Below are 22,695 nucleotides of genomic sequence, written 5' to 3' on the forward strand. Positions count from 1 at the left end.
TGGTTTAACGGCACCAGAAGGGAGCAAGAAATTAAGTATATTAAAATTCATGTTTTCTAAAGATATTTAAGTTATTTGATGGTTATGTTATAGATATAGTTAATTATAATGCATTTATTTAAATATTTAAAATTATAATTTAGTTTGATAGCAAATATTTCTATTTTAACTCTATATTTTTATTTCATAATTAAAAGTTAATTTTTAAGATTAAGACAATTTAATTAAGCTAATTCATATCTTTAATATTTCGTTATTATATCATCCCATTATGCCTTTGCTGGCGAGATGTAGTGTTTACAGTGCGCTATGTCTTCTGGCATGGGCTATATCAAATTTGTTATTTTCATTGACTTGTCTCAGTCTCATCCTTGGCTTTGACAGTATGAAAGTGACTGAGGTATGAGTAATGCTAGTAATACCATTCCTTATGCAGCCAGTCCCTGTTATGATTGGTGTGAAAATATCGCTCATAGGGTCGGTTGGTGCATACATTTCAGTGGGCTTGGCAGACTGATATGTAATAGCAACGGTTGGCTCGGTGAGGAAAGCAACGGGAAACTACCTCACTCCTTATTTCCCTAGTACGCCTCTTCAGTGACGCCTAGGCTATTTATCACAGCTGTTGACGGAGCTGCAGAGGATCAAACCAGCCTTCGGGCTGAATACCCAACATACATACACTACATACATACATCATTCCATTCATAAAGCAGGCAAAGAAATTGTTACAAAAGTAGTACCTAATGTAAAATATTAATATATTTACCGGTACATTTCGAGATCACACAGAATTTTAATTTTCATTTAACAGCAAACTTGGAATGATAATCAGTATAAATAAAATAACTCTTTATGTCGTTTCATAACACGTGAAAATTTTTAATTCCGTTGCCGAAGCCGAGACGGGAAAAGACATCATTTACGTTCACGTCTTATATTTCTGATGAAAGTCGATGAACGTTTAACGTTTGGTTCGGTGGGCCTTCAGAAGAAAATGGGAAATAAAAATATAATGGGACATAACTATGACGCGAGCGAAGCCACGGGTAAAGCACTAATAATAATAATAATAATAATAATAATAATAATAATAATAATAATAATAATAATAATAATAATAATATGAATTATAATATGATGGCTCAGCTACTGTGTACAAACATTTTGATTTCATGCTATTTAGACTACCTGCATTTCAATTTGATGCTCTGTTTTACTCTACCAGGCAGCTAAGAAACGGAACTCTGTCGGACGGACGATGTATGCGGAATTTTAATTGATTTTGTTGGGGAAACACCAAATATATCACCAGAGATCTTTAATTTGCTGACATCGTATGATATGGATGCCGGATGGTCTTTTCCTTCCAACCTTAACCATCTGAATTCATCTGCCTTATATGAACCCACGATCTTGGCATCCGCAGTCTGACACCCTACCATTGAACCAATGAAGGAGCTAAGCTTCAGATTAGAATACGTGAACACGGTTTATGGAAAGTTACGGGAATTAAGCATGTCTGTGATATTGAAACAATGATGGAAAATCAGATGATGATGATAGTGATAGTAGTAATAATTTCATATGTTTAACATCCTTCCAACTACTTCCTGTCTTGAAAGATGCTGGAGTGGCAGGTTTTTCACCCTGGAAGGGACTGTATTATCACTCCAGCAGGTCTACTAATGTGTCTTTCTCATACAAGCACCCCCATAAGGATGTGCAACTTTACTAGGATACAATACCATAACCTTGAGAATGAATAAATGAATGTGTTAGTTAAGCAATTGTATGTTGAAGGTTAATAAAACATAAAGGTGAGAAAAAGCAAACATTTTTATGAAATAACACAAGTAAAGAAATATGAAAATGTCACCTCCAGAAATTGAGGAGACCCCAAAAAAATAACATTGTTAAACATTATATATTATAGAATCCTTTTATTGTAGTAAGGAAATGTGAGGCGCACTTCGGATAAGTCAGAGAAGTACTTAGATTGCAGATGTCCTCAGAATGAGAGTGAAAAAGAAAAGAACCCCGTGAAAGACAGAAATCTGAAGGATGTCTTGGTCATAGAGTGATTTAGCGGCACCAGAAGGGAGCAAGAAATCCGCTGAACTTATTTGTTGTAATCACTGTGGAATTTAAGGCATGTGTGTTTTCCTTAGAGCTTCCCACTTTTATCTCAGATGATATTTTCTTTATAATATGTACAATCGCTTAAAAAGAGCAAAATGTCCTCCCATGTACACTTTTTACAGAAATAATTGAATCTATAGAGATAATGTTTATTTAGGGGATTCGACAGGGTTTGTATGAATATGGGAGGTGAATTATATTTTATTTATTTATTTATTTATTTATTTATTTATTTATTTAGGATCATTTCAACCTCCTATGGGTAATGATTACACAACTTCCTTGACTGTTGATGTTCCTTCTTTTACGCCAATACTCCTTCATTCTCTGGCTCGCGTTTGCTCATTCAATATGGGGAAAGATGAAATGTAAGTACAAGAACAAGTTACTGTATGCAGTCGGGAGATAGAGGAATATGAAATGAAAATAAATGTAGAAAAGAGCAAGACAATAGTGATGACGAGAGGTAATAGAGAAGGGAGGGAGAACATTGAAATAAATGGAAGACAATTAGAAGTTGTGAGAAGCTTCAAATATTTAGGGAGTATACTTGCAGAAGTTGGGGAAATAAATGAAGAATTTGGAAAGAGGATTCAACAAGCCAATGGGTTTTACCAATGTGTGAGAGGTATAGTGTTGGACCTGGGCGTCCCAGGGAAATGCAAGAAAATTCTGTACTCAGTGTATTAAACACCAATTTTGAAATACACGGTGGGCACATGCACAACAACAAAACATGATGCAAGCAGAATCCAAGTAGCCGAGATGAAACTCCTTGGAGGAATAATTGGGAAGACAGCATGAAGGGATAAAATCAGAAACATAGAAATCAGAGAGAGAATTGGATTCTCTGAACTACAAGACAATATGGAGACCAGTAAACTGAAATGATATGGGCACATGATGAGAATGGAAGAGAATAGAGTTCCATAGGGAGTATTTACAGAGAAAATAATGGGATGAAGCAATGGGGAAGGCCCAGAAAGAGGTGGATGGATACGGTGAAGGAGATTATAGAGAGGAGAGGAGTAAAGTAGAAGAAATACTGGAGGGAGGAATGGAGTGGTAGACAGATAGAAAACTGTGGAGTCCTTGATTCACAACTTGGTCCAGAAGACTGGAAATGGGAAGTGAAGAAAATAATAATAAGAAGATATTAAATGCGAGAAAGATACAATAACGTGTGCTCATCCTCCAGTGGGTGGGGAAGATAAAATGCTCTACCTGTCCTAAAAGGCGACGAAAAGGGTACCCATAGGCTTTCATCTTGAGAGCGTGGGTTGGCGTCCATGGGTCCCCTAGCTGAGTCGGGTATTGCTTCCACTTGTGTTAGGCTTCTTGCTTTCATCTTTCCATCCGATTTGGTCAGGTCTTCTTTTACGACCCTGACGGTATTAGGTTTGCGATGAGTAGGGAGTATTTCATATTCACGCCTATGGATTCTCCCTTTATTTTACTGATAGGCCTATCTTCATTGTTAAAATTGTTGGACCTCTTCCATTTTCCATCTCATTAATGTTGATAGAGGATAGTTGCCCAGTTGTGTTTGCTCTTCAAACAATGATCACCACCATCACACCACCGCCATGAACACATTCAAATTTTTGAAAACATTTTAATTGAGTGACTGTACATAATCAAGTTTTTCTGGTGAATGACAGACATCTCTGTTGCTGAAATTCTATCCAGTAGATACGGACAAAATTATGCAGAACGTGTAATTCCATGAAGACTAAGAGACTATATTCTCCAGTAAAAGGAGGAGTATTTTGCTAAATTACTTAATATCAAATTCAAAGAACTGGAGGAAGAGGAGGAACATGAAAAAGAAATGGTGGAAGAAAACAGAAATGAAATGTTGGAAATAGAAGGAGCTATAAGGAAGATGAAAAGTGGCAAAGCATCAGGTGTGATTGTAATACCAGCTACATAGACATTGCAGGAGTATACTAATGGGAAACAATGAAATGCACCTTATAGAATTTTACAAAATCCCATAAAAGAGAGGTGTTGTAAACTCCTAGAGTCCTAGAGTCATCTGCAATAAATATTATGAAATGCAACAATAACTATACGGACTTTCGTTTACGAGTGTGGTCGAGGTTATTAGAGGTCTGGACTAAGTTTTGATCATCAAATATTGTTGTTTCTGTTGTTGTTGTTGTTGTGGTTGTTGTTTGAGTCATCAGTCTATAGACTGATTTTATGCAGCCCTCCATGCCACCCTATCCTCTGCTAACCTTTCTATTTCTGCGTAACTGCTACACCCTCATTTGCTCTAATTTGCATATCATATTCATAACTTGGTCTACCCCTACCGTTCTTACCACCTACACTTCCTTCAAAAACCAACTCAACAAGTGCCGGGTTTAGGATGTGTCCTGTCATTCCTTCTCTCCTTCTCATCAAATATAGCCAAATTGTTCTCCTTTCACCAATTCGATTCAGCATCTCTTCATTCGTGATTTGATCTTACCCATCTCATCTTGAGCATTCTTCTGTAACACTAAATTTTAAAAATTTTATTATCTTTCTTTTTGAGCTACTTATCGTCCATATATCACTTCCATATAACGCATACTCCAGACGAAAGTCTTCAAAGACACCTTTCAAATTCCTATAACAATTTTAAAGTGAGCAAATTTCTTTTCATAAGACCCCGCTGTAGGTGGGAGATGCAGATAAGAATACACCGACGATATCCCCTGCCTGTCGTAAGAGGCGACTAAGAGGGGCGACCAAGGGATGATGGATTTTGAACCATGAGATTACCTGCGATTAGTACCATCATACCAGGAAGACAATGGGTCGACTTTACTTGCGATTAGTACCCCTACGTGAGGAACACCATGGATGTGTGATTAATATCATCGTAGGTGGATCACTATGGATTTACAGTACTCATGGCCAGTACCACTATATGTGGAATACCATGGGTTTATATTGCTTGTGATTAGTGCAACTATGTGATCAACATCACAGGTCTGGGAGAAGCCTGTGATTAGTACCACTATATGAGGAACACCATGGATCTCTGATTAGTATCATCATATGAGGAACACCACTGGTCTGGGCGTTGGCAGTGATTAGTACCACTATATGAGCGACACCATGGCTTTGCGTTGCTTATGATTAGTATCACTATGTGATCAACATCACAGGTCTGGGCTGCACCTGTGATTAGTACCGCTGTGTGAAGGACATCATGGATCTTGAGTTTCCGGTCTATTTCGACCATTCAAAGATAAACCACATCTTGAAACACCGGGCGGGTATGAAGTTCCGTATGGTTGTGGTTGCTCATATATTTGCATGACGAAAAGGCTTGTCAGCACCAGAGTGAAAGAACACATTAGATCGGTAAAAATGTCACTCTTTCATCCTCCATGGAGAATGCCATAAGCCGGACTGCCATAGGAGAACATTTGTACAGTACAGACCATGAAATCTCTTTCACCAGGCGAAGGTCAACGCGCCCAAGATCGACTCCAATCCTCAGACCTTAATGCTACTCTCGATCGTTCAAAGATGGCGAATCGAGTAGCCGGAATTGTTGAAAACCTGGGTTTGTTTTGGTTTGTTGTTATCGTATGTAGTCTGTGTAATTTTATGAAAGTTGACGATAAGTTGACATACGATCTGTACTTACACGCAATAATGTGAGAATATGCTTGTTTTGATCGTGTTTTTACCCATTAAAGAACATGAGTGCACTAGGTGGACCATGTTTTAGTCTAAGCATGGCAATGCCTCTCATACAACTATTCTTAAGTTTCCTACGGAATAGAACATTAAGATAGAAATGGATTAGAAATATACATCGTGATTATTTTGAAGTCCATGACAAAACTGTAGCGTGCATACATCATTTTGAGAATAAGTCTGAGGTTAGGGAAGCCGTTTCTCTACTTCCAAACTATTCGTGTTCCTCCAAAAATATAAATTTGGATAAAATATACGGTAATTGATATTGTGTTATTCCATCAGTGTTTATGTGCTTCAAAGTGTCGAGTGATTTAGACGCAAGTTTATTTTACAAGAATCTTTGCTTTGCCTGCGGAAATGTGTTTTTTTTGCTAGGGGCTTTACGTCGCACCGACACAGATAGGTCTTATGGCGACGATGGGATAGAAAAGGCCTAGGAATTGGAAGGAAGCGGCCGTGGCCTTAATTAAGGTACAGCCCCAGCATTTGCCTGGTGTGAAAATGGGAAACCACGGAAAACCATTTTCAGGGCTGCCGATAGTGGGATTCGAACATACTATCTCCCGGATGCAAGCTCACAGCCGCGCGCCTCTAAACGCACGGCCAACTCGCCCGGTTCGGAAATGTTTGGCTGGACCTTGGAGTATAACAAAACTTATATGTGTGACAATTGGAGCAATCTGTATACTGTTACAAAGAAGAAATAGTGACTTAGAGGATTAGCTGAGTTTGTAACGCAGGGTTTTACACTACCAACACATTCCGATTCGTGCTGTGGTTATCTGTTATCAAGCAGACTGCGCCGAACTGAAGCTCGTGCATGTGGTTAAATATCAATGTTTAGTCAATAGAGTTTCTGCACTCATGTTCTTTAATGAATAAACACCTATTATATCATTAGTGTCTGAACGTTTCATTACTAAGGTTACTATCATTGTATGAAGTGCTGTTGTGCCATATGTCAACATTATGTTAACATTATACCAGGGCCGTTCATTGGGTTAACGTAATAATTTCGGGTGTACTTGGGCTGAGTGACTCAGATGGTTAAGGCGCTGGCCTTCTTACCCCAGCTTAGCAGATTCGATCCTGGCTCAGTCCGGTGGTATTTGAAGGTGCTCAAATACGTCAGCCTCGTGTCGGTAGATTTACAGGCATGTAAAAGAACTACTGCAGGACTAAGTTTCGGTACTTCGACGTCTCCGAAAACCGTAACAAATGTAGGTAGTGGAACCTAAAGCCAAAAACATCATTATTTAGGGTGTATTTCCTATTCGTTGGGTGCTGAATTTAAGAAATTGTCCACCACTTCAAAACTAAGGCAACGAATTGTGTTTCACTGTTCTCATGAGAGCGAATAAATCGAGGAATTTCGTACCTTAATTTATTTCGAAACATTACAAATGATGTTAGAAGTATCATTTTAACAGTTTTATCATGTATTTTCATCTATCCAGCGAAGTGAAATCTAAGAAAAAGCGTTATTTGACGAATTGAAATTTCTAAATAATCAGCTTGTTTGTCTCTTTTCTAGTAGAATATATGTTATTCTTGTCGGGGAAGCGTTTTCATACGTGTAAAAGTGGTTTTCCCTATGATTTTTCATTTATCATGTTAATTTACCGCCGTGTATATAATATGTAAGTGATATTTTCGTGTTAGCCAATACCAGCAATCCGGCTACTTCGGCCCCCATGTTTTTTATATTACGGTCTGAGGATTGGAGCAACACCTCCTAGATATAACGCCTCACAACCGTTCTGGAAATATACTGTGACGTCAGCATCGGGAGGCAAGCTTGAACCTCTTCAGTAATAAGACAGCAATGAGTTTGGCCATGTGACGCTGAAATTAGAAGAGATTTAATTCGTTTAATCGTGCCAATTGCTAACACCGTTGTATGTAATGGTACTGATGTGTTGTGTACTCAGCTGTAAGGAGAACTGCGACAGTGATAACGAAGTGCATGCGTTAAGTTTCCGAAAGACGAATTTATGCTGCAGAGATGTTTACGTGCAATGCCAAGACAAGACTACATATTTACTAACTACTCAATGGTGAGTAACTATTATTATTACATTCTCACACCATCATAATGAGCATAGGCCCATGACGTATTTAACTACACGCAACAGCTGGTGATATGTAGGCATATTTACTGTTCAAAGATATAAGGTTATGTTATCTCGCAATCATGGGATACATTATTTCAACGGTATTATTATTATTATTATTATTATTATTATTATTATTATTATTATTATTATTATTATTATTATTATTATTATTATTTTATACGCAATAAAACACACCACATAGGCCTACAAGAGTTGCTGATGTAGGCCGATTCACTCTGTAAATGCACGAATTTCGCTCACAGTGATACATTATTTTACAGGTATGCCACATACATTTCAAACTCAGTGATATTTTATGGGAATTAACTGGTACTGATCCTCAGGAAGAACTTTTAATTACTCCTCTGCCAAGACCATGATTGTCAGAGAAAGCAGTCCCTTAAATCTTTCCCAACTGCCCATCATATTTATCGTCACATTCTGGCAGGTGAAGAGAACAGAAGGAGAATAGAGAGAGAAGGAATAAACAGAGCCATTGAAGATAGTATTAGCAACCATACCTCATAGACAGACAGAATTGCAATCAACAATCATACACAGCTGAAAAGTACAATAGACATGTTGTTACCTTATGGTTGTTGTACTGTGGTGAAGGGAACGTAAGTAATTTTTCTGTGCGTGTATACATCAAGGCAACCATACTGCATACCATATTGGAATAGGACATGACATTTATTCTAAAGGGGTTTTATTATAGTATAACATATTTCTAATGTATATGTGGACAAAATTACTACCGGTACCACAAATGCGGTATATTCTTTAGTTACAAAACTGCATAGCCTAGCTGCATTACAAAGAATGAGTGTAACAATGTGCAGAATGATACAAGAAATAAGTTAATTCTAGTCCGAGTTGGTCAATTGAACACCGAGGATGATAACCCCACAGTTAAAACTTTGCTAAGTTCATAAAAGAGTATGTTAATGATTGTCTTGTTATTTGTTCAACCTTCTGTCTGATATCTCCTCATGGTTACAAAATTATGGCCGGCCCGTGGTGAAGGGATATCGTGCCTACCTCTCACCCGGAGGCACCGGGATCGATGCCCGGCCAAGTCAAGGATTTTTACCTAGATCCGAGGGCTGGTTCGAGGCCCACTCAGCCCACGTGATTACATTTGACAAGCTGTCTGACGGTCAGATAGCGGCCCCGGTCTAGAAAGCCATGGATAACGCCCGAGAGGGTTCGCCATTCCGAACACAAGACACCTCTTAATCTGCAGGCCTTCGGGCTCAGCAGCGGTTGTTTGGTGGGCCAAGACTCTTCAGGGCTGTTGCGCCGTTTGGTTTTTACAAATTTATGAGACATAGTAGTAATTTAGCCCGCCTGGTGACCATGATCGTTAAGGCGCTGAAGTATAAACGGTCTGACACCGAGGTTAGCCAGTTCGAGTCCCGTTGGTCGAAAAATATTTCACCATCAGAATGTTGGCCGACAGAGGAGGGGAGGTGGTGGTATACAATTTCTAATCACTAGATAGCGTCCCAAAAGCCTGGATTCAATTCCAAACCTCTCCGCAGTGCTCATATGGAGTAAGGGCATATGGCGCTGTTGATGGTGATTCGTCCGTCGGATGGGGACGTTAAGCCTTGAGTAGACCCCCTTGGTGCTATTCGACAGGAGTAGGCTATGTGCCGGCACCGGGTTTCACCCCCTCCCTACTATCATATATCACGTCATTCATTTCATCTCACTAACTCCTCTGATGAAGTTCACGTCAGGAAGGGTATCCGGTCATAAAAATCCGCCACGACAGATTCGTCTCACCTCATACCCACCCCGTAGGGAAACAAGACAAGGGTTTGACAAAACAATGAGACATAGTTGCAATTTAATTTTGCCACATGTCGATACTTTTAAAAGAGTAAGCTCCAGTCTGAATGTAGTCCAATATTACATACTTTCTGGAAAACATGCAGTTCAAGGTTTTGAACAGAATGACAAATTTATAACATCGATAGTAGATGAAATTCTCATTAAAACTGTTCCGAGGTTTTGATGGATCAGCAGAGGTGAAAGAAGGTGCGCGCTGGAATGGGTCTAATTACAAAGCCGAAAGATGCATTAAAATTTCACTAAAGGTTATATTTTCACAAAATACCAAAACTTAACAAGATTTAACAAGGAGTTTTAGACTTCGACCAACAACAACAAGTCATCCAATAACCAACAATAAGGTCCAAGACCAGGAAGGTCAGGATTTAGTAGCACTTTAACATATTTTCACTAGGTGAAATAACAACAAAACAAAAAATTAGGTACAAGTATGATTTTCCAAACTCAAACACAAGTTCAGGGATCTTTACACGTTCTGTGCTTCAAGCCCTAGTTTTACATTCCTTGAGCTATTAGCTCCACTTTACCACGGCACACACTTGATCAAAAGGGCAGAAAACCCCTTCACACAAGGAGCACTTGCTCCCACCTAACCCAATCAGGCCTTCTAGAGGCACTTATCAAAATACAAGAAGGAGCCGACCCGCTCTCAAATTTTTCAAGCCTATCAATAGGTCATAAACGGACTTTACTACAAACTGCCCTCAAGGCGCACTTACAAAGAAACAGGGGTATCTTGTACCCATTCTACCAGGCCTTAGTGGACAAATACTAGGTTAATTTTAAATGGCCCAAAACGCAAAAGGAATGGAGGCGTGAATTAGCACTCCTAAATACACATTTTAAAACCTAAGAGGCACTAGGCCTATTGCACAGGGGCTAATCCCAATCTATGGAGGTGACTTGTATACAAAATAAATTTAACACATTAAGAAGGAAGAGAAAAACGGTTACGAAAACGTAGTTACCTCAAATTCAAAATGATGGGGAGCTCGAAAGGGTAAGGCACTCTCTATCTCCGAATAACAGTTGAAGATGAAGTTTTACAGGATAGGAAAAGGTTTACATGTTTTAAATTATAGGTTACATATTAAAGGTTTCGAACCTGCCGCGCGGGTTAAACTGCTGAGCAAGCAAGGAAAAAAGAAAGATTTTAAACGGCCATTACCTTGACATAGATGTTGATTCCCATAGGGAATCTGAAATATTTGTCCAGAATGAGTAAATTTATAATACCAATATAAATGGTCCGTTATTGGACATTATAAATTTTCCAGCTAACTCATTCTTGGTTGCCAGCGTTTCGCCCTCGTGTGCTAGGGTGGGCTCATCAGTTGGTACCTAGCACACCTACCAATACGCTGGCTAGTGCATACCGTGGAGGCCACTGCGTAGGCTAACTGGAGCCACCGGCAGTGCCAATGCACTAGAGACTTTGTCTCATTATCAACCAAGAATGAGTTAGCTGGAAAATTTATAATGTCCAATAACGGACCATTTATATTGGTATTATAAATTTACTCATTCTGGACAAATATTTCAGATTCCCTATGGGAATCAACATCTATGTCATCTGATGGCCAAGCAGGCATCAATTTTTGATAATGAGACAAAGTCTCTAGTGCATTGGCACTGCCGGTGGCTCCAGTTAGCCTACGCAGTGGCCTCCACGGTATGCACTAGCCAGCGTATTGGTAGGTGTGCTAGGTACCAACTGATGAGCCCACCCTAGCACACGAGGGCGAAACGCTGGCAACCAAGAATGAGTTAGCTGGAAAATTTATAATGTCCAATAACGGACCATTTATATTGGCCATTACCTTGTTGAAGAGCTGCTGCCCGAAGGATGAGGCTCTTCCCGCCCCCTGCTTATACTTTCATACACTAAGCTAGACGTTGTTGAAGTGGCGAAGAGCCGAGAAAATCAGCAGTTTTTAAACCCTCGTGGAAGATTCGAGACCTTTCATGAATAATAAAGACACACCCACTCAACTTTATTGGGTAGCTAAGAGTTACACATGGAAATTCGAAGAAGAATCCTCTGATAGGTGGAAAATTAATTACAGAAATTACTGATTGGCTAAATTCAAAACAGGCGGAAAGAAAGCTTAATATTGCCAACCCACAAATGAAGGAACAAAATTTAGTAAAGACCAAAACTTATAAATACAACATTTCTTCAACAAAAGTTCCTTCACTTCGCACCAGGGTGCATGATCATAGTTTTTTTGGGTAGAGACATCTGTTAGCGAATGTCCACACTTCTTGATCCATACAAAACAAAACACGTTGAAATCCACACAGTATAGACACTTTGCAATCCCAAAATTTATAGTAGAGACCTCTTCTGAGAAAACTCATGAATTAATACAGTTCTAAAAGTTAACAGTTTCTCCGGTAGAGGAGGATTTATTGGCGGAAGATTTAAATTTGCGGCGTAGAGGTGTACAAAAACATACATGAACTTCAAGGGAGGAAACACTGTAGGCTCATGTGCAAATAAGGGCCGATGACCTAGATGTTAGGCCGCTCTAAACAACAAGCATCATCAACAAGCAAGCATGTGCAAATACTGCCAGTGACGGTACATCAGCTTTGATGTTAGGCCTAAGCTAAATTATACTTACCGGGCGCGTTAGCGGTGTGGTTAAGGGCGCGCGGCGGTGAGCTTGCATCCGGGAGGTAATGAGTTCCAATTCCACTGTCGGCAGCCCTGAAGATGGTTTTCTGTGGTTTCCCATTTTCACATCAGGCAAATGCTGGGGCTGTACCTTAATTAAAGCCACGACCGCTTCCTTCCAACTAGTAGGCCTTTCCTATCAAATCGTCGCCATAACACCTATCTGTGTCGGTGCGACGTAAAGCCACTAGTAAAAATTTATATTATACATGCTAGTTTTCTTTTAAGATCATGTAATGCCTGTTTAGTACCTATTTGAATTGAAATATGTTTGTAACTTCCTGTTGTGCTGTTGGCAATTCGACCTAAGTAAGTTAACATTGTAAAATGCTGTCGTGTTTACGACTCTGTACTGTTTACCTTTAATGGCAGAGTTACTAAAATACGGTAATAACGGCAGTATAATTCAATATCCTGTAAAATTAAAACGCTATTTGTTAGTAAATAAATTATCCCATTGGCAAAAAATATTAAAATCATGTCCGTGTTTGACCATGCTCCGCGTTTCTCAGGAGTGTCATCGCCTCCACCACGCTGTTACGCTAAGGAGTCAGGCCTTATTATCTAGGAGGTGTTGATTGGAGTCGGTCTTGTCGCGCCTGTGAAAGACTTCTATGCTCGACTGGTAAGAGAATCCATGGAGATAGAGCTGCGCCCAGATAACATCAACAGGGAAGACGGTTCCAAGTTATCAAATACAAGGAGACCTGTACTGCAGAAATACATGCATAACACCACCATGGAACAGCGAGACGCACTCACGAAACCATCGACAGTCGGCGGTGAATCACAGCACGACGATCCTTGAGTTCAATTAGTGGGGTAGACCGTGGAAAGTACGGTCATGACCTCCACGTTTCTTTGAATTTCTTTGCTCACTGTCGGAAGAACTTAACATGCCCTGATGAAAGCCAGTGCAATTTGGTTGAAAGCTCGGCTTCATTAAATAAATATAGTCGCTTTAATCCAGTATTCATTTATTTATTTATTTATTTATTTATTTATGTTAATACTTAGCATAATACTTGAAAATAGTTCTGGTCCAATATTCAATATCCACTCAAATAAGTCACTGTATTGAAGTAAAAACGTTGTTGAAAACTTGTATAAAATTAAAAGCAATTGGTGAAAAATTACGAAGGAATATACTGATGTTAAATTACATCTTAGTTGATTACGTATTGAAGCATATGCTGAGAAGACACAAAGATGAGAATAAAGTGCCCATTGTAATGACATAAGACGGTCTGAATAGTGTTGAACCTTATCAACTCGATCTCGCAGGCTGGTGCAAAAGATGCCGGCAACGCCATTCCTGTAAGATGTACCATAGTAGATCAGATTATAGACATCTCTGATGTCACGATATATCTGGCCTTTCCAACATGTTTCTTGCATGCGTACAATGTCCACTTTCCTTAGATATTTCTTCTTTCCCGGTATCTGATCCTGATCAACTTGAGATTTTCAAATAGCTTGGCCAATCAACATTATCGACTGCCTTTTCTAGATTTATATACGCCATGTACGTGGGCTGTTCTTCTTAAGTCGATCCTCTAAGGTCAGATGTAAAGTCAGGACTGTTTCACGTGTTGCTACATTTCTTTTGAAGCCGAATTGATTTTCTCCCAACTGTTTCAATTTGTTTTTCCATTATTCTGTAAATGTTAAAATTTTATAGGCATTAGATTGTCAGCAACTGCTTTCTTGGGAATAGGTGCAGTATAACAAAATTCTGCTTAAAATTGGGTGGCACTTCTTTTGTATCATACCATCAAATATATTACTTATATTCACAATCAATATAATATAGCAGTGTAAATAAAGAAGGCAGTGTTGTAGTAAAGTATACTTTTCGCCTGTGATGTATTGTTATGGATATTTTTCTATTCCTAGGAAATTGCGAACAACGCAGAATTTTTCATCGACATTGCCTCAGGGTTTGACATTCTACATGGAGAACTTGGTGAGTATTATGTTCATCATTTGCACATTAATATGAACAATTAATTGCTTTACATCTTGTTTGAATGAAGTACAAACAGTAATACAAAGTAAACCTTGAAATCTGTTTAACGATGAACAATTATTATTTTACACGCCACCGTCAGCATATTAAGTTCTCGCTCGAATTACCCAGGCTCAGTGTAGGATTTACATCATCTTAGGAGAGTTAGAACAGAGTGTTAGCAGCCTCCCGAGAAGATAGCGGATCTGAATCCTACATTCAGCCCTTCTAGATGTGATTTTCCATTAGTTCTCTATTCAACTCAAGGCAGACTCTAGGATGGTAGCAAAAATAGCTTTGTACATGAATGCTGCTTACAGTTCAGAAATATGCTATGCGCAAGCACGTGGATCCTTATCTCCGACTATAAGGTCAAATGATACATTTTCGTTTAAAATGAAAGCCAATACCAGAATTCCGGTATCGGCTGTAACATTATTTTTTTTAAATAAGTAAGCAATAAAATAGTATAACGGGAAATGCCCGTACTTTGGGCTTGAAGAGCACAATACTTCATGCAGGGCGTGTACGGTACATTTATGGAATGACACAGAGAGAGAGAGAGAGAGAGAGAGGTTTGTTCAAATAAAGTTCGTAGAATTTTTATTTTTTAAACTGTCTAAATTTATTGATGAAAGATCAAATTTTATACCATCTCTGCACAGAAGATACGTGGGGTATAAACTTTCCCCTTATTTTGGCTGAAGATTCTCCTTGTAGATCAACTGCTGCCCTCTTTCCTCCAAGGATCAGCTCTCTGCACCATGGAACCACGACTCCTCCAACGATGGACGCTCTAGACGTTCTGGACGGTCTAGACGGTCTTAAAGATCTAGCATTCCGGGTAATGAGATTAGTCACTTGAAATATAGACGTGAATACGCGTACTTAAACTTGTGGACGTGCTAATTTGGGAAGCGTCTTCTGCACAGGTGAAAAAGAAGTAATAAATTAAAAATGATTTATAACCCCAATAAACGTGCATTCGAAAGAATAGAGTAGTAACTTCACACGGTAGAAAGTCAATGAAATCTAATCCGTGTTTTAAGATTGTTCGTGTCGAGTATAAACTTCCACGCGGTCGAATGTTCACTGGAATCAAACAGGCGATCCAATCATATCACTTGTGAGGAAAAAATAGAAGACCAAGGCTGACTGTCCGGTGATGATGACCCGAAGTCGATGGAGATAACCCGAGGTGACGGAGAATGAGGGATGACCTGCCCATATGTTCCCAGACGCCGACAGAATGTAGCAGCCATACCTAACAAGATGTCCTGACACGTCCAGACACCATCTCGATGGAATGAACGGGAGAAAAGAATTGTTATTTTCAGTTAGATGACTATCTATTGTCCTCCTACGTCGTTAAATGTACGAGATTTCACATATAAATTCACTCTTCTTGAGCTAAATAAATGTTAGCACTTCACAACTGCATATTCAACACAATCAAAAAAATGGCACTTTTCAAAACAAAATATCTAATTTACCTACTGAAAAAAATATTTATAGACTTATCTTTTCTAAGTGCATGATGCTGGACATCTCTTGCGCAGTTAAGACAAAAATATAAACATATGTGGTCAGTTTCGTCATCTTAGTATGTTCAAAGCCTTCGAATTACTCATAAATGTGTTAAAAGAATGCTTCTTTAAATTGAATCCAGCTACTATCTTCCAGATTACCAATATGTCTACTGAATTCTCAATTGAATAATCTGATGTATGTTTCTATATATTGCTTTTAATTCCCGTAGTTTTATTTATTTCTTGGCAGCGATATTAAAGAATTTCTGCTGTTCTTGCTCGGCGTTCTGTGACGTAGTCTGTTACGTAAAGTCTCCCAATAAGTCGTCTCAAGTTTTTGGTTTATTTATTATATGAGTCGATGCAATACATGTATTGTCTTCCGCTCTTTTTTGATATAGTTCCAGATTCCTTTCGACTTGGGCTTGTTACTCGCAATATCTTCTTCTTCACGTAGCAATTTCGTTGTCCCGTGCAGCTTGAAGTGATTTTTTTCTGGAGTTTTCGCAATAATAATCTTATAACAATCCCGTATCCTTCATTGTTTTTCACCGCCTTCTTGATACTAATTCTCGGCTTATTCCCGATATAAATGCTATCTCCTCGATATTAACGACTGAATTCGCGTGCCATGTTTAGTTTTCTGGCGGCATAGCGTCCATTTTCGTTCCAAACTGTTCATTAATGACAGTGAAATGGCACAATATATATATATATATATATATGTAAAATTAAAAAACACACACTAAAATTTCCTTTTTCTTATTTTGTTTAAAATTTCCAGAGGGGCAGTTCCATGTAAAATCTCCTGAATTGTCCTATTTTATTATAATTTTACTAGAATAAACGTCTTTCTATATATAGTTTAAAATCTTTAACGAGTTGTTTTTTTAAACAGTCTATCGGATAGACTCTCCTCTAATGGTAATGGGGACTGACGGTCCAATTAAAAAGTTAACGAAAAAATATAATAAATCATTTTTTATTCGAACAGCATTGTGAGTTTCTATACTTTCTCTTCTCGAAATTCGCCTTCATGGTATTATTTAGTAACTTCTTCACTTTCTTCGCTAGAATTCGAAATCTCTTCTTCAAAGTAACATTTGTTAATTGCTTTAAGAATTTTTTTTATATATTTAATCTTTTACGTTTATTTAAATCTTTTAATTCTACAAATTTATCTTTCTCATTATCATAAACAGTAATTTTTACACAACCATTTTTAAATAAAATTATATCTAAACATTCTACTTGGTATTCTTCGTCTAGAAAATTATTTAATTTTCTCCCTTATCTTGGTAATGCGTTTTACTCTTGTGTAATAGATCTATAATCTTGGTGTTAGTGTTTTGGTCCATTTATAACATAGAACAAAATATAAATCTTACCTTTTTAGAAGTTCTCTATAATATTTCGTTGTATTTGCACATAATTGGATGTACCCGTTTCGGGGTGGCTTAATTTTTTTAAATATTACTCATTGTCTATAAAAATAGATAAAACTCTAGAGAATATAGAAATACATCAAAAACATTAAAATTCTGGAGAACATAAAAATACATTAAAAGCATATAAAACTCTAGAAAGATATTGCATCGTCAAACTTCAATTCCTCCAATCTTTTAAGCCTTTCCTCTTCCTGTAATATAAATTTTATTAATTCTGATTTTCTAATACTCTTACTACCGCGAACTTTATATTTTGTTGCTATTTGTTTTAATTCGACAACTTTCTTCTTCTCTAAATCCTTACGAGATGGTTTTTCTAATACTAATCTATAGTTTTTATTAAATCTATTAAGTCTTCTCTCCGATAGTTCTATCTTTAAAATCATTGCAATAACCCGGAGTTGTTTTACACTTAACGCTTTTATTTCCGAATCTTTAGGATATACAAGTTTTTACAAATCACTATCGTAGTTTTGTACTATATAGATACATTCTATCAAATTTTATTTACATTCGTATGTTTAAATATTTTGCTACTTCTAGCAATTCTAAATATTCTTTCTTTTAAGTTCTTTATTCTGTACTTCGTATGTTTTATATGTTTTGGAGTAGTTGTTATAACTATCTGCTAATTCGCTTAAGTTTTTACACATTTTATTAAAATATTTTTATTAATATAAAAGTGGAATTTTGTGTGGGCAAGGTAGAGATTGGTCTTCTATATATAGTTAAAAACCACAAGAATTGTTCTTTTATTCGAATTTTCCCTAGAATAAGTGTCTTTCCATATATAGTTAAATAATTTTCAACGAGCTGTTTTTATTGAAATATTATTAGTTTTTATAAAATATTAAGAATGATACATCTGTTAAGAAAGTCGTTACCTTTTTACTTATTTTTATTTATTTTATTTATTGACTTGTTTTATATGGCGTGGCTCAGGCTACGAAGCCTGCTGTTATGCCAAACCATCTTATATGTGCTGCATTGTACAAACTACTGAGTATTAAGGTTTCGAATTACATATAATTAATTATAAAATTAAACTTAATAATAGTTATAAACAAAAGGTAAATTTCTGAGAGTTACTAAAACATTAAATACACTAATTTCTTAGGTCTATGTACCATTTATAACATATTTTTTTAAATACATTTCTACTATGTATGTCTCTAATTACAGCCGAAAGGGAATTCCAGGAGCGTATGGTTGCAGGTATGAATGAGTTGCCGTAACCAGTCGTGCGATAAATTGGGAAGCTCAGCAGGGAAGAGGTTTCTGACCTTGTAGGTATACTGTTTGGGGATGACAAGTATTTAAGATCCATTCTCAGTTAACTTGGTGTGTCTGTACGGAGAATGTTGTGAACAAGCGAAACAGAGTGAAGGTTCCTTCTCTCCGCCAAATATAATCACGACAGCTGTTCAAGACAAGGTGATATATGACAATACCTGGGCATATTTAATACAAAACGGACGCACGTATTATAAGCCCGCTGAAGTTAAGCGTTAAGTGTGGTGTTTAGGTTGTTGTATATTACGTCACCATAATCTAAGATGGGCAGAATTAACCTTTGAACAAGTAACTTCTCGAATTTAGTGGAATAAGATCCCGTAAACGTTTAAGGGAGTGCAAAGAAAAAAATACTCGTTGATAAATTTTCGTTTAAGTACTTATCAAAAATGAGGCCAAGGTTATTTTACGGTTTCGTTTATTTGTACTGGTGTTGCGTGAAATAGGATTGGAGGAATTTTAACATTTTTCAGTTTGGTATGATTATTTTTGGATCCTATTATGATTTCTTGCGATTTGAATGGATTGACTTTAAGAGAATTATTTTAGTCCAGTTTTTTATATTTTCCAGGTCATCGTTTAGTTTGTTAATGTCTAGTTGGATGTCTTTAGGGTTTGTATGTATATATAGTTGAATGTCATCTGCGTAGAAATGGTATTTACACGTTTTTATATGTTCAGGTAGGTCATTTAAGTACAGTGTAAATAGCAGTGGCGCTAGAACACTGCCCTGAACTACGCCAACTTCAGTTTGTTGCCAGTGTGATACCTTCGTGCCTGCTGACACGCATTACTGCCGCCCAATTAAATAAGAGTGCAGCCACGCCAGTGGGCTTAAAGAAAATATTTGTGCTTGTAGCTTAGCTAATAGTATTTCCCTGTCCACACAGGCAAATGCTTTACTTAGGTCTAAAAGTACAAGGATAGACATTTGTCCGTTGTCCAATCCTACTTGAATGTCATTTGTAACTTCTAGTAGTGCTGCGGTTAGGTCTAAATCCTCACTGGTATTTCTCGAGTAAATTGTGTTTGTTAAGGTAATTTGTTATCTGCTTGTGAACGACCTTTTCTAATATTTTACTAAGACAAGGAAGTATGAAATTAGTCGAAAGTCTTCGGGTTTTGTTGGATTATCGATTTTTCTTATCGGTCGTGTTATGGCACTTTACCATATATTGGGAAAGATTCCTGTCATGAGTGAGGTATTTATTACGTGTGTAATTGTTAGAAGAACAATTTCAGAGAGTCTTTTAATTAATGTCAAATTTATTCCGTCACATCCAGTAGCCTCTGACTTTATTTCATGAATTGCTTCCCTGGCGTCATTAAGAGTTACATGTGAAAAACAAAACTCTTCTCCATCGTGATTTTTTCGTATGTAGTCTGTCGATTGTTTCCTTTTCAGTTCGTTCGTCTGTATGTGAGTTTTGTGAGCAGAAATATGTATTTAATTCGTCTAATGGCAAGTCAGTGTTGATTTCGTCGGTTTTTTGTCAAACCAATGTTCCGAAGAATTTTCCAAACATTGTCAGAATTGTTACTTTTTTAAATTTCATGTGTATGGCGTATCTTAGCATTCCTGACGGTCTGAGTTGTTGTGTTACGCAATTTTTGGTACTTTTCAAAATTGTCTGTGGTAGGATTTTTTCCATAATATTTGCAAGCTGCATTTCTTTCCTCCATTTTTGCCCGTATGTCTTGCGTCAGCCAAGGTGATGGTTTTCGTTTCACTCGTGCTGTCCGTATTGGGGCATGTTTGTCATACAGTCCTAAAAGTAATTAATGAACGTACGTTTTCGTGGCTCATTGTATTAACATAAAGAAATAAAGAAATAAATGAACTGGATTAAAGCCACTATATATTTATATATATTTATTAATAATAAAGCCAAGCTTTCAGCCAAATTGCATTGGCCTTCATCAGGGCATGTGAAGTTTTGCCTCCGACAGTGAGCAAAGAAATTATCTGAAGGAACATGGAAGTCATGCCCGTACTATCCACGGCCTACCCCCACTAACTGGACTCATGGATCGAAGCGCTGTGCTGTGGTGGTTGGGAGGGAAGTTACTGATGCAACGCCCTCTGTCGACAGTTTGAGTGCGTCCCGCTGTGCCATGGTGGTGTTATGCATGTATTTCTACAGTACAGGCCTCCATGTATTTGATAACTTGAAGCCGTCTTCCCTGTTGATGTTATTTGGGCGCAGCTCTATCTCTATGGCTTCCCTCACAAGACGAGCATAGAAGTCTTTTACAGGCGCGATGACCTTCGCCTGGTCAAAGAGGATTTCATGGTCTGTACTGAAGAAATGTTCTACTATGGCAGACTGGCTTATAGCGTTCTCCGTGGAGGATGAAAGAGCGACATTCTTTACCAATCTGATGTGCTCTTTCACCCTGGTGCTAACAAGCCTTTTTGTCATGCCAACATATGAACAACCACAACCACATGGAATTTCATATACGCCCGGTGTTTCAAGACGTGGCTTCTCTTTGACTAGTCGAAACAGGGATTTGAGCTTCCGGTCTGCGGTGAAAACTGGAATTATATTGTACTTAATTTCTTTGCTCACTGTCGGAGGCAAAACTTCACATGCCCTGTTGAAGGCCAATGCAATTTGGCTGAAAGCTTGGCTTTATTATTAATAAATATATATATAGTGGCTTTAATCCAGTTCATTTATTTCTTTATTTCTTTATGTTAGTCCTAAAAGTAGTTCGTTAAACAAGGTTATTTTGTCGTTAATGTCACTTACGAGCTGTATGTTGTGCCACGGTGTTTTGAATGCGTCCTCAATGAACGTGTCTTCGTTTAGGCTTTTGAAGTCTCGATAAGAAATTAATTTAGGCTCATATATGGGGCATTTCAGTGAGTAAGTTGCGTAAATAAAGTCACGTTGGGAAAGTCCGGGAACTGGCTGTTGTCCGTAAGTCTGCATTCTATCAGTATTGTTTGTAATATTTAAATCCAGTAGTGTATGGGAAGTAGCTGTGTGGTGTGTAGGATTTAGGGGAAGTATCGTCATATTGAGTGAGGTAAGCAAGTTTTTGAGTCGTCTAGATTCAGCAAAGTCACATATTATCATGTTAGTATTGAAGTCACCCATTAAAATAACATGCTCGTACCTGGGTAATAGGTCCTGTAGTGCTTCCTTCAGGTCTTCGATACATCTCGTTTTCGGTGCACGATACACAACGCCCAGTAAATACTTAACACTGCGAATTGGTAATTCAATAAATAGAAACTCCGGCCCGTTGTGAAATCCACTTAGTGTTTTGCGTACTTCTTTGAATTTCGTATCCTGGCGCAGATATATCCCTGTGCCTCCCCCACCTTTTCCTACTCTGTCGTTTCTTATCAGCGTGTAACCCTCCATATGTACTAGTGAAGACGGGATACTTGGTTTCAACCACGACTCAGATATTAATATGGCATGGAAGTTGTTGTTAGTGAATACCCGTACGTCTGAGAATTCAGTGAAATGGGAAAGAATGCTCTGTGTGTTAACGTGGACCACCTGCAGAGAGCCTTAGGGTATGGGAGGAATGTCGCTGGGGAGCGAGCAGTGGTTTGGAAAGGGGTGGTTGTAGTCTGACCGGTCTGCGTTTGGGGAGGGGAGATTTTCAGGCTGTAATTAAAGACATTTGTTTCCTTTAACCTAAGAAAAGCCATCTTAACGGTTTGTAAATGCTAACTGAACTAGTTCCCTGGAATTTAGTTAAGCCTAATCTCAGTTATCAATTAAATTTAACAGATAAATTTACAAATCTGGATATTTTCCAATTGAATTAGAGTTTTCGCCTAGTTTTAGCTTAGGCTCATGATTAACTAATGCTGTTTAGCTCTTGGCGATTTGTGACTCGAATTTTCCTGTCACCTCGTTTCACTATCACTGTCCCGTCCTTCGACCAC

General features: G+C 37.9%; 1 protein-coding gene across 1 annotated transcript in view; it reads left to right on the plus strand.

The window, feature by feature from the left end:
- Positions 1-22,695, plus strand: part of LOC136877780 (calpain-B-like) — a gene marked incomplete at its 5' end in the record, with an annotated part of 257,610 nt that overhangs the window by 18,125 nt on the left and 216,790 nt on the right. The window contains 1 exon segment of the mRNA XM_068228743.1: positions 14,401-14,470. Within this exon segment, the coding sequence (XP_068084844.1) occupies positions 14,401-14,470 (70 nt within the window).

This window comes from Anabrus simplex, chromosome 7, assembly GCF_040414725.1.
Source record: "Anabrus simplex isolate iqAnaSimp1 chromosome 7, ASM4041472v1, whole genome shotgun sequence".
NCBI lineage: Eukaryota > Metazoa > Arthropoda > Insecta > Orthoptera > Tettigoniidae > Anabrus > Anabrus simplex.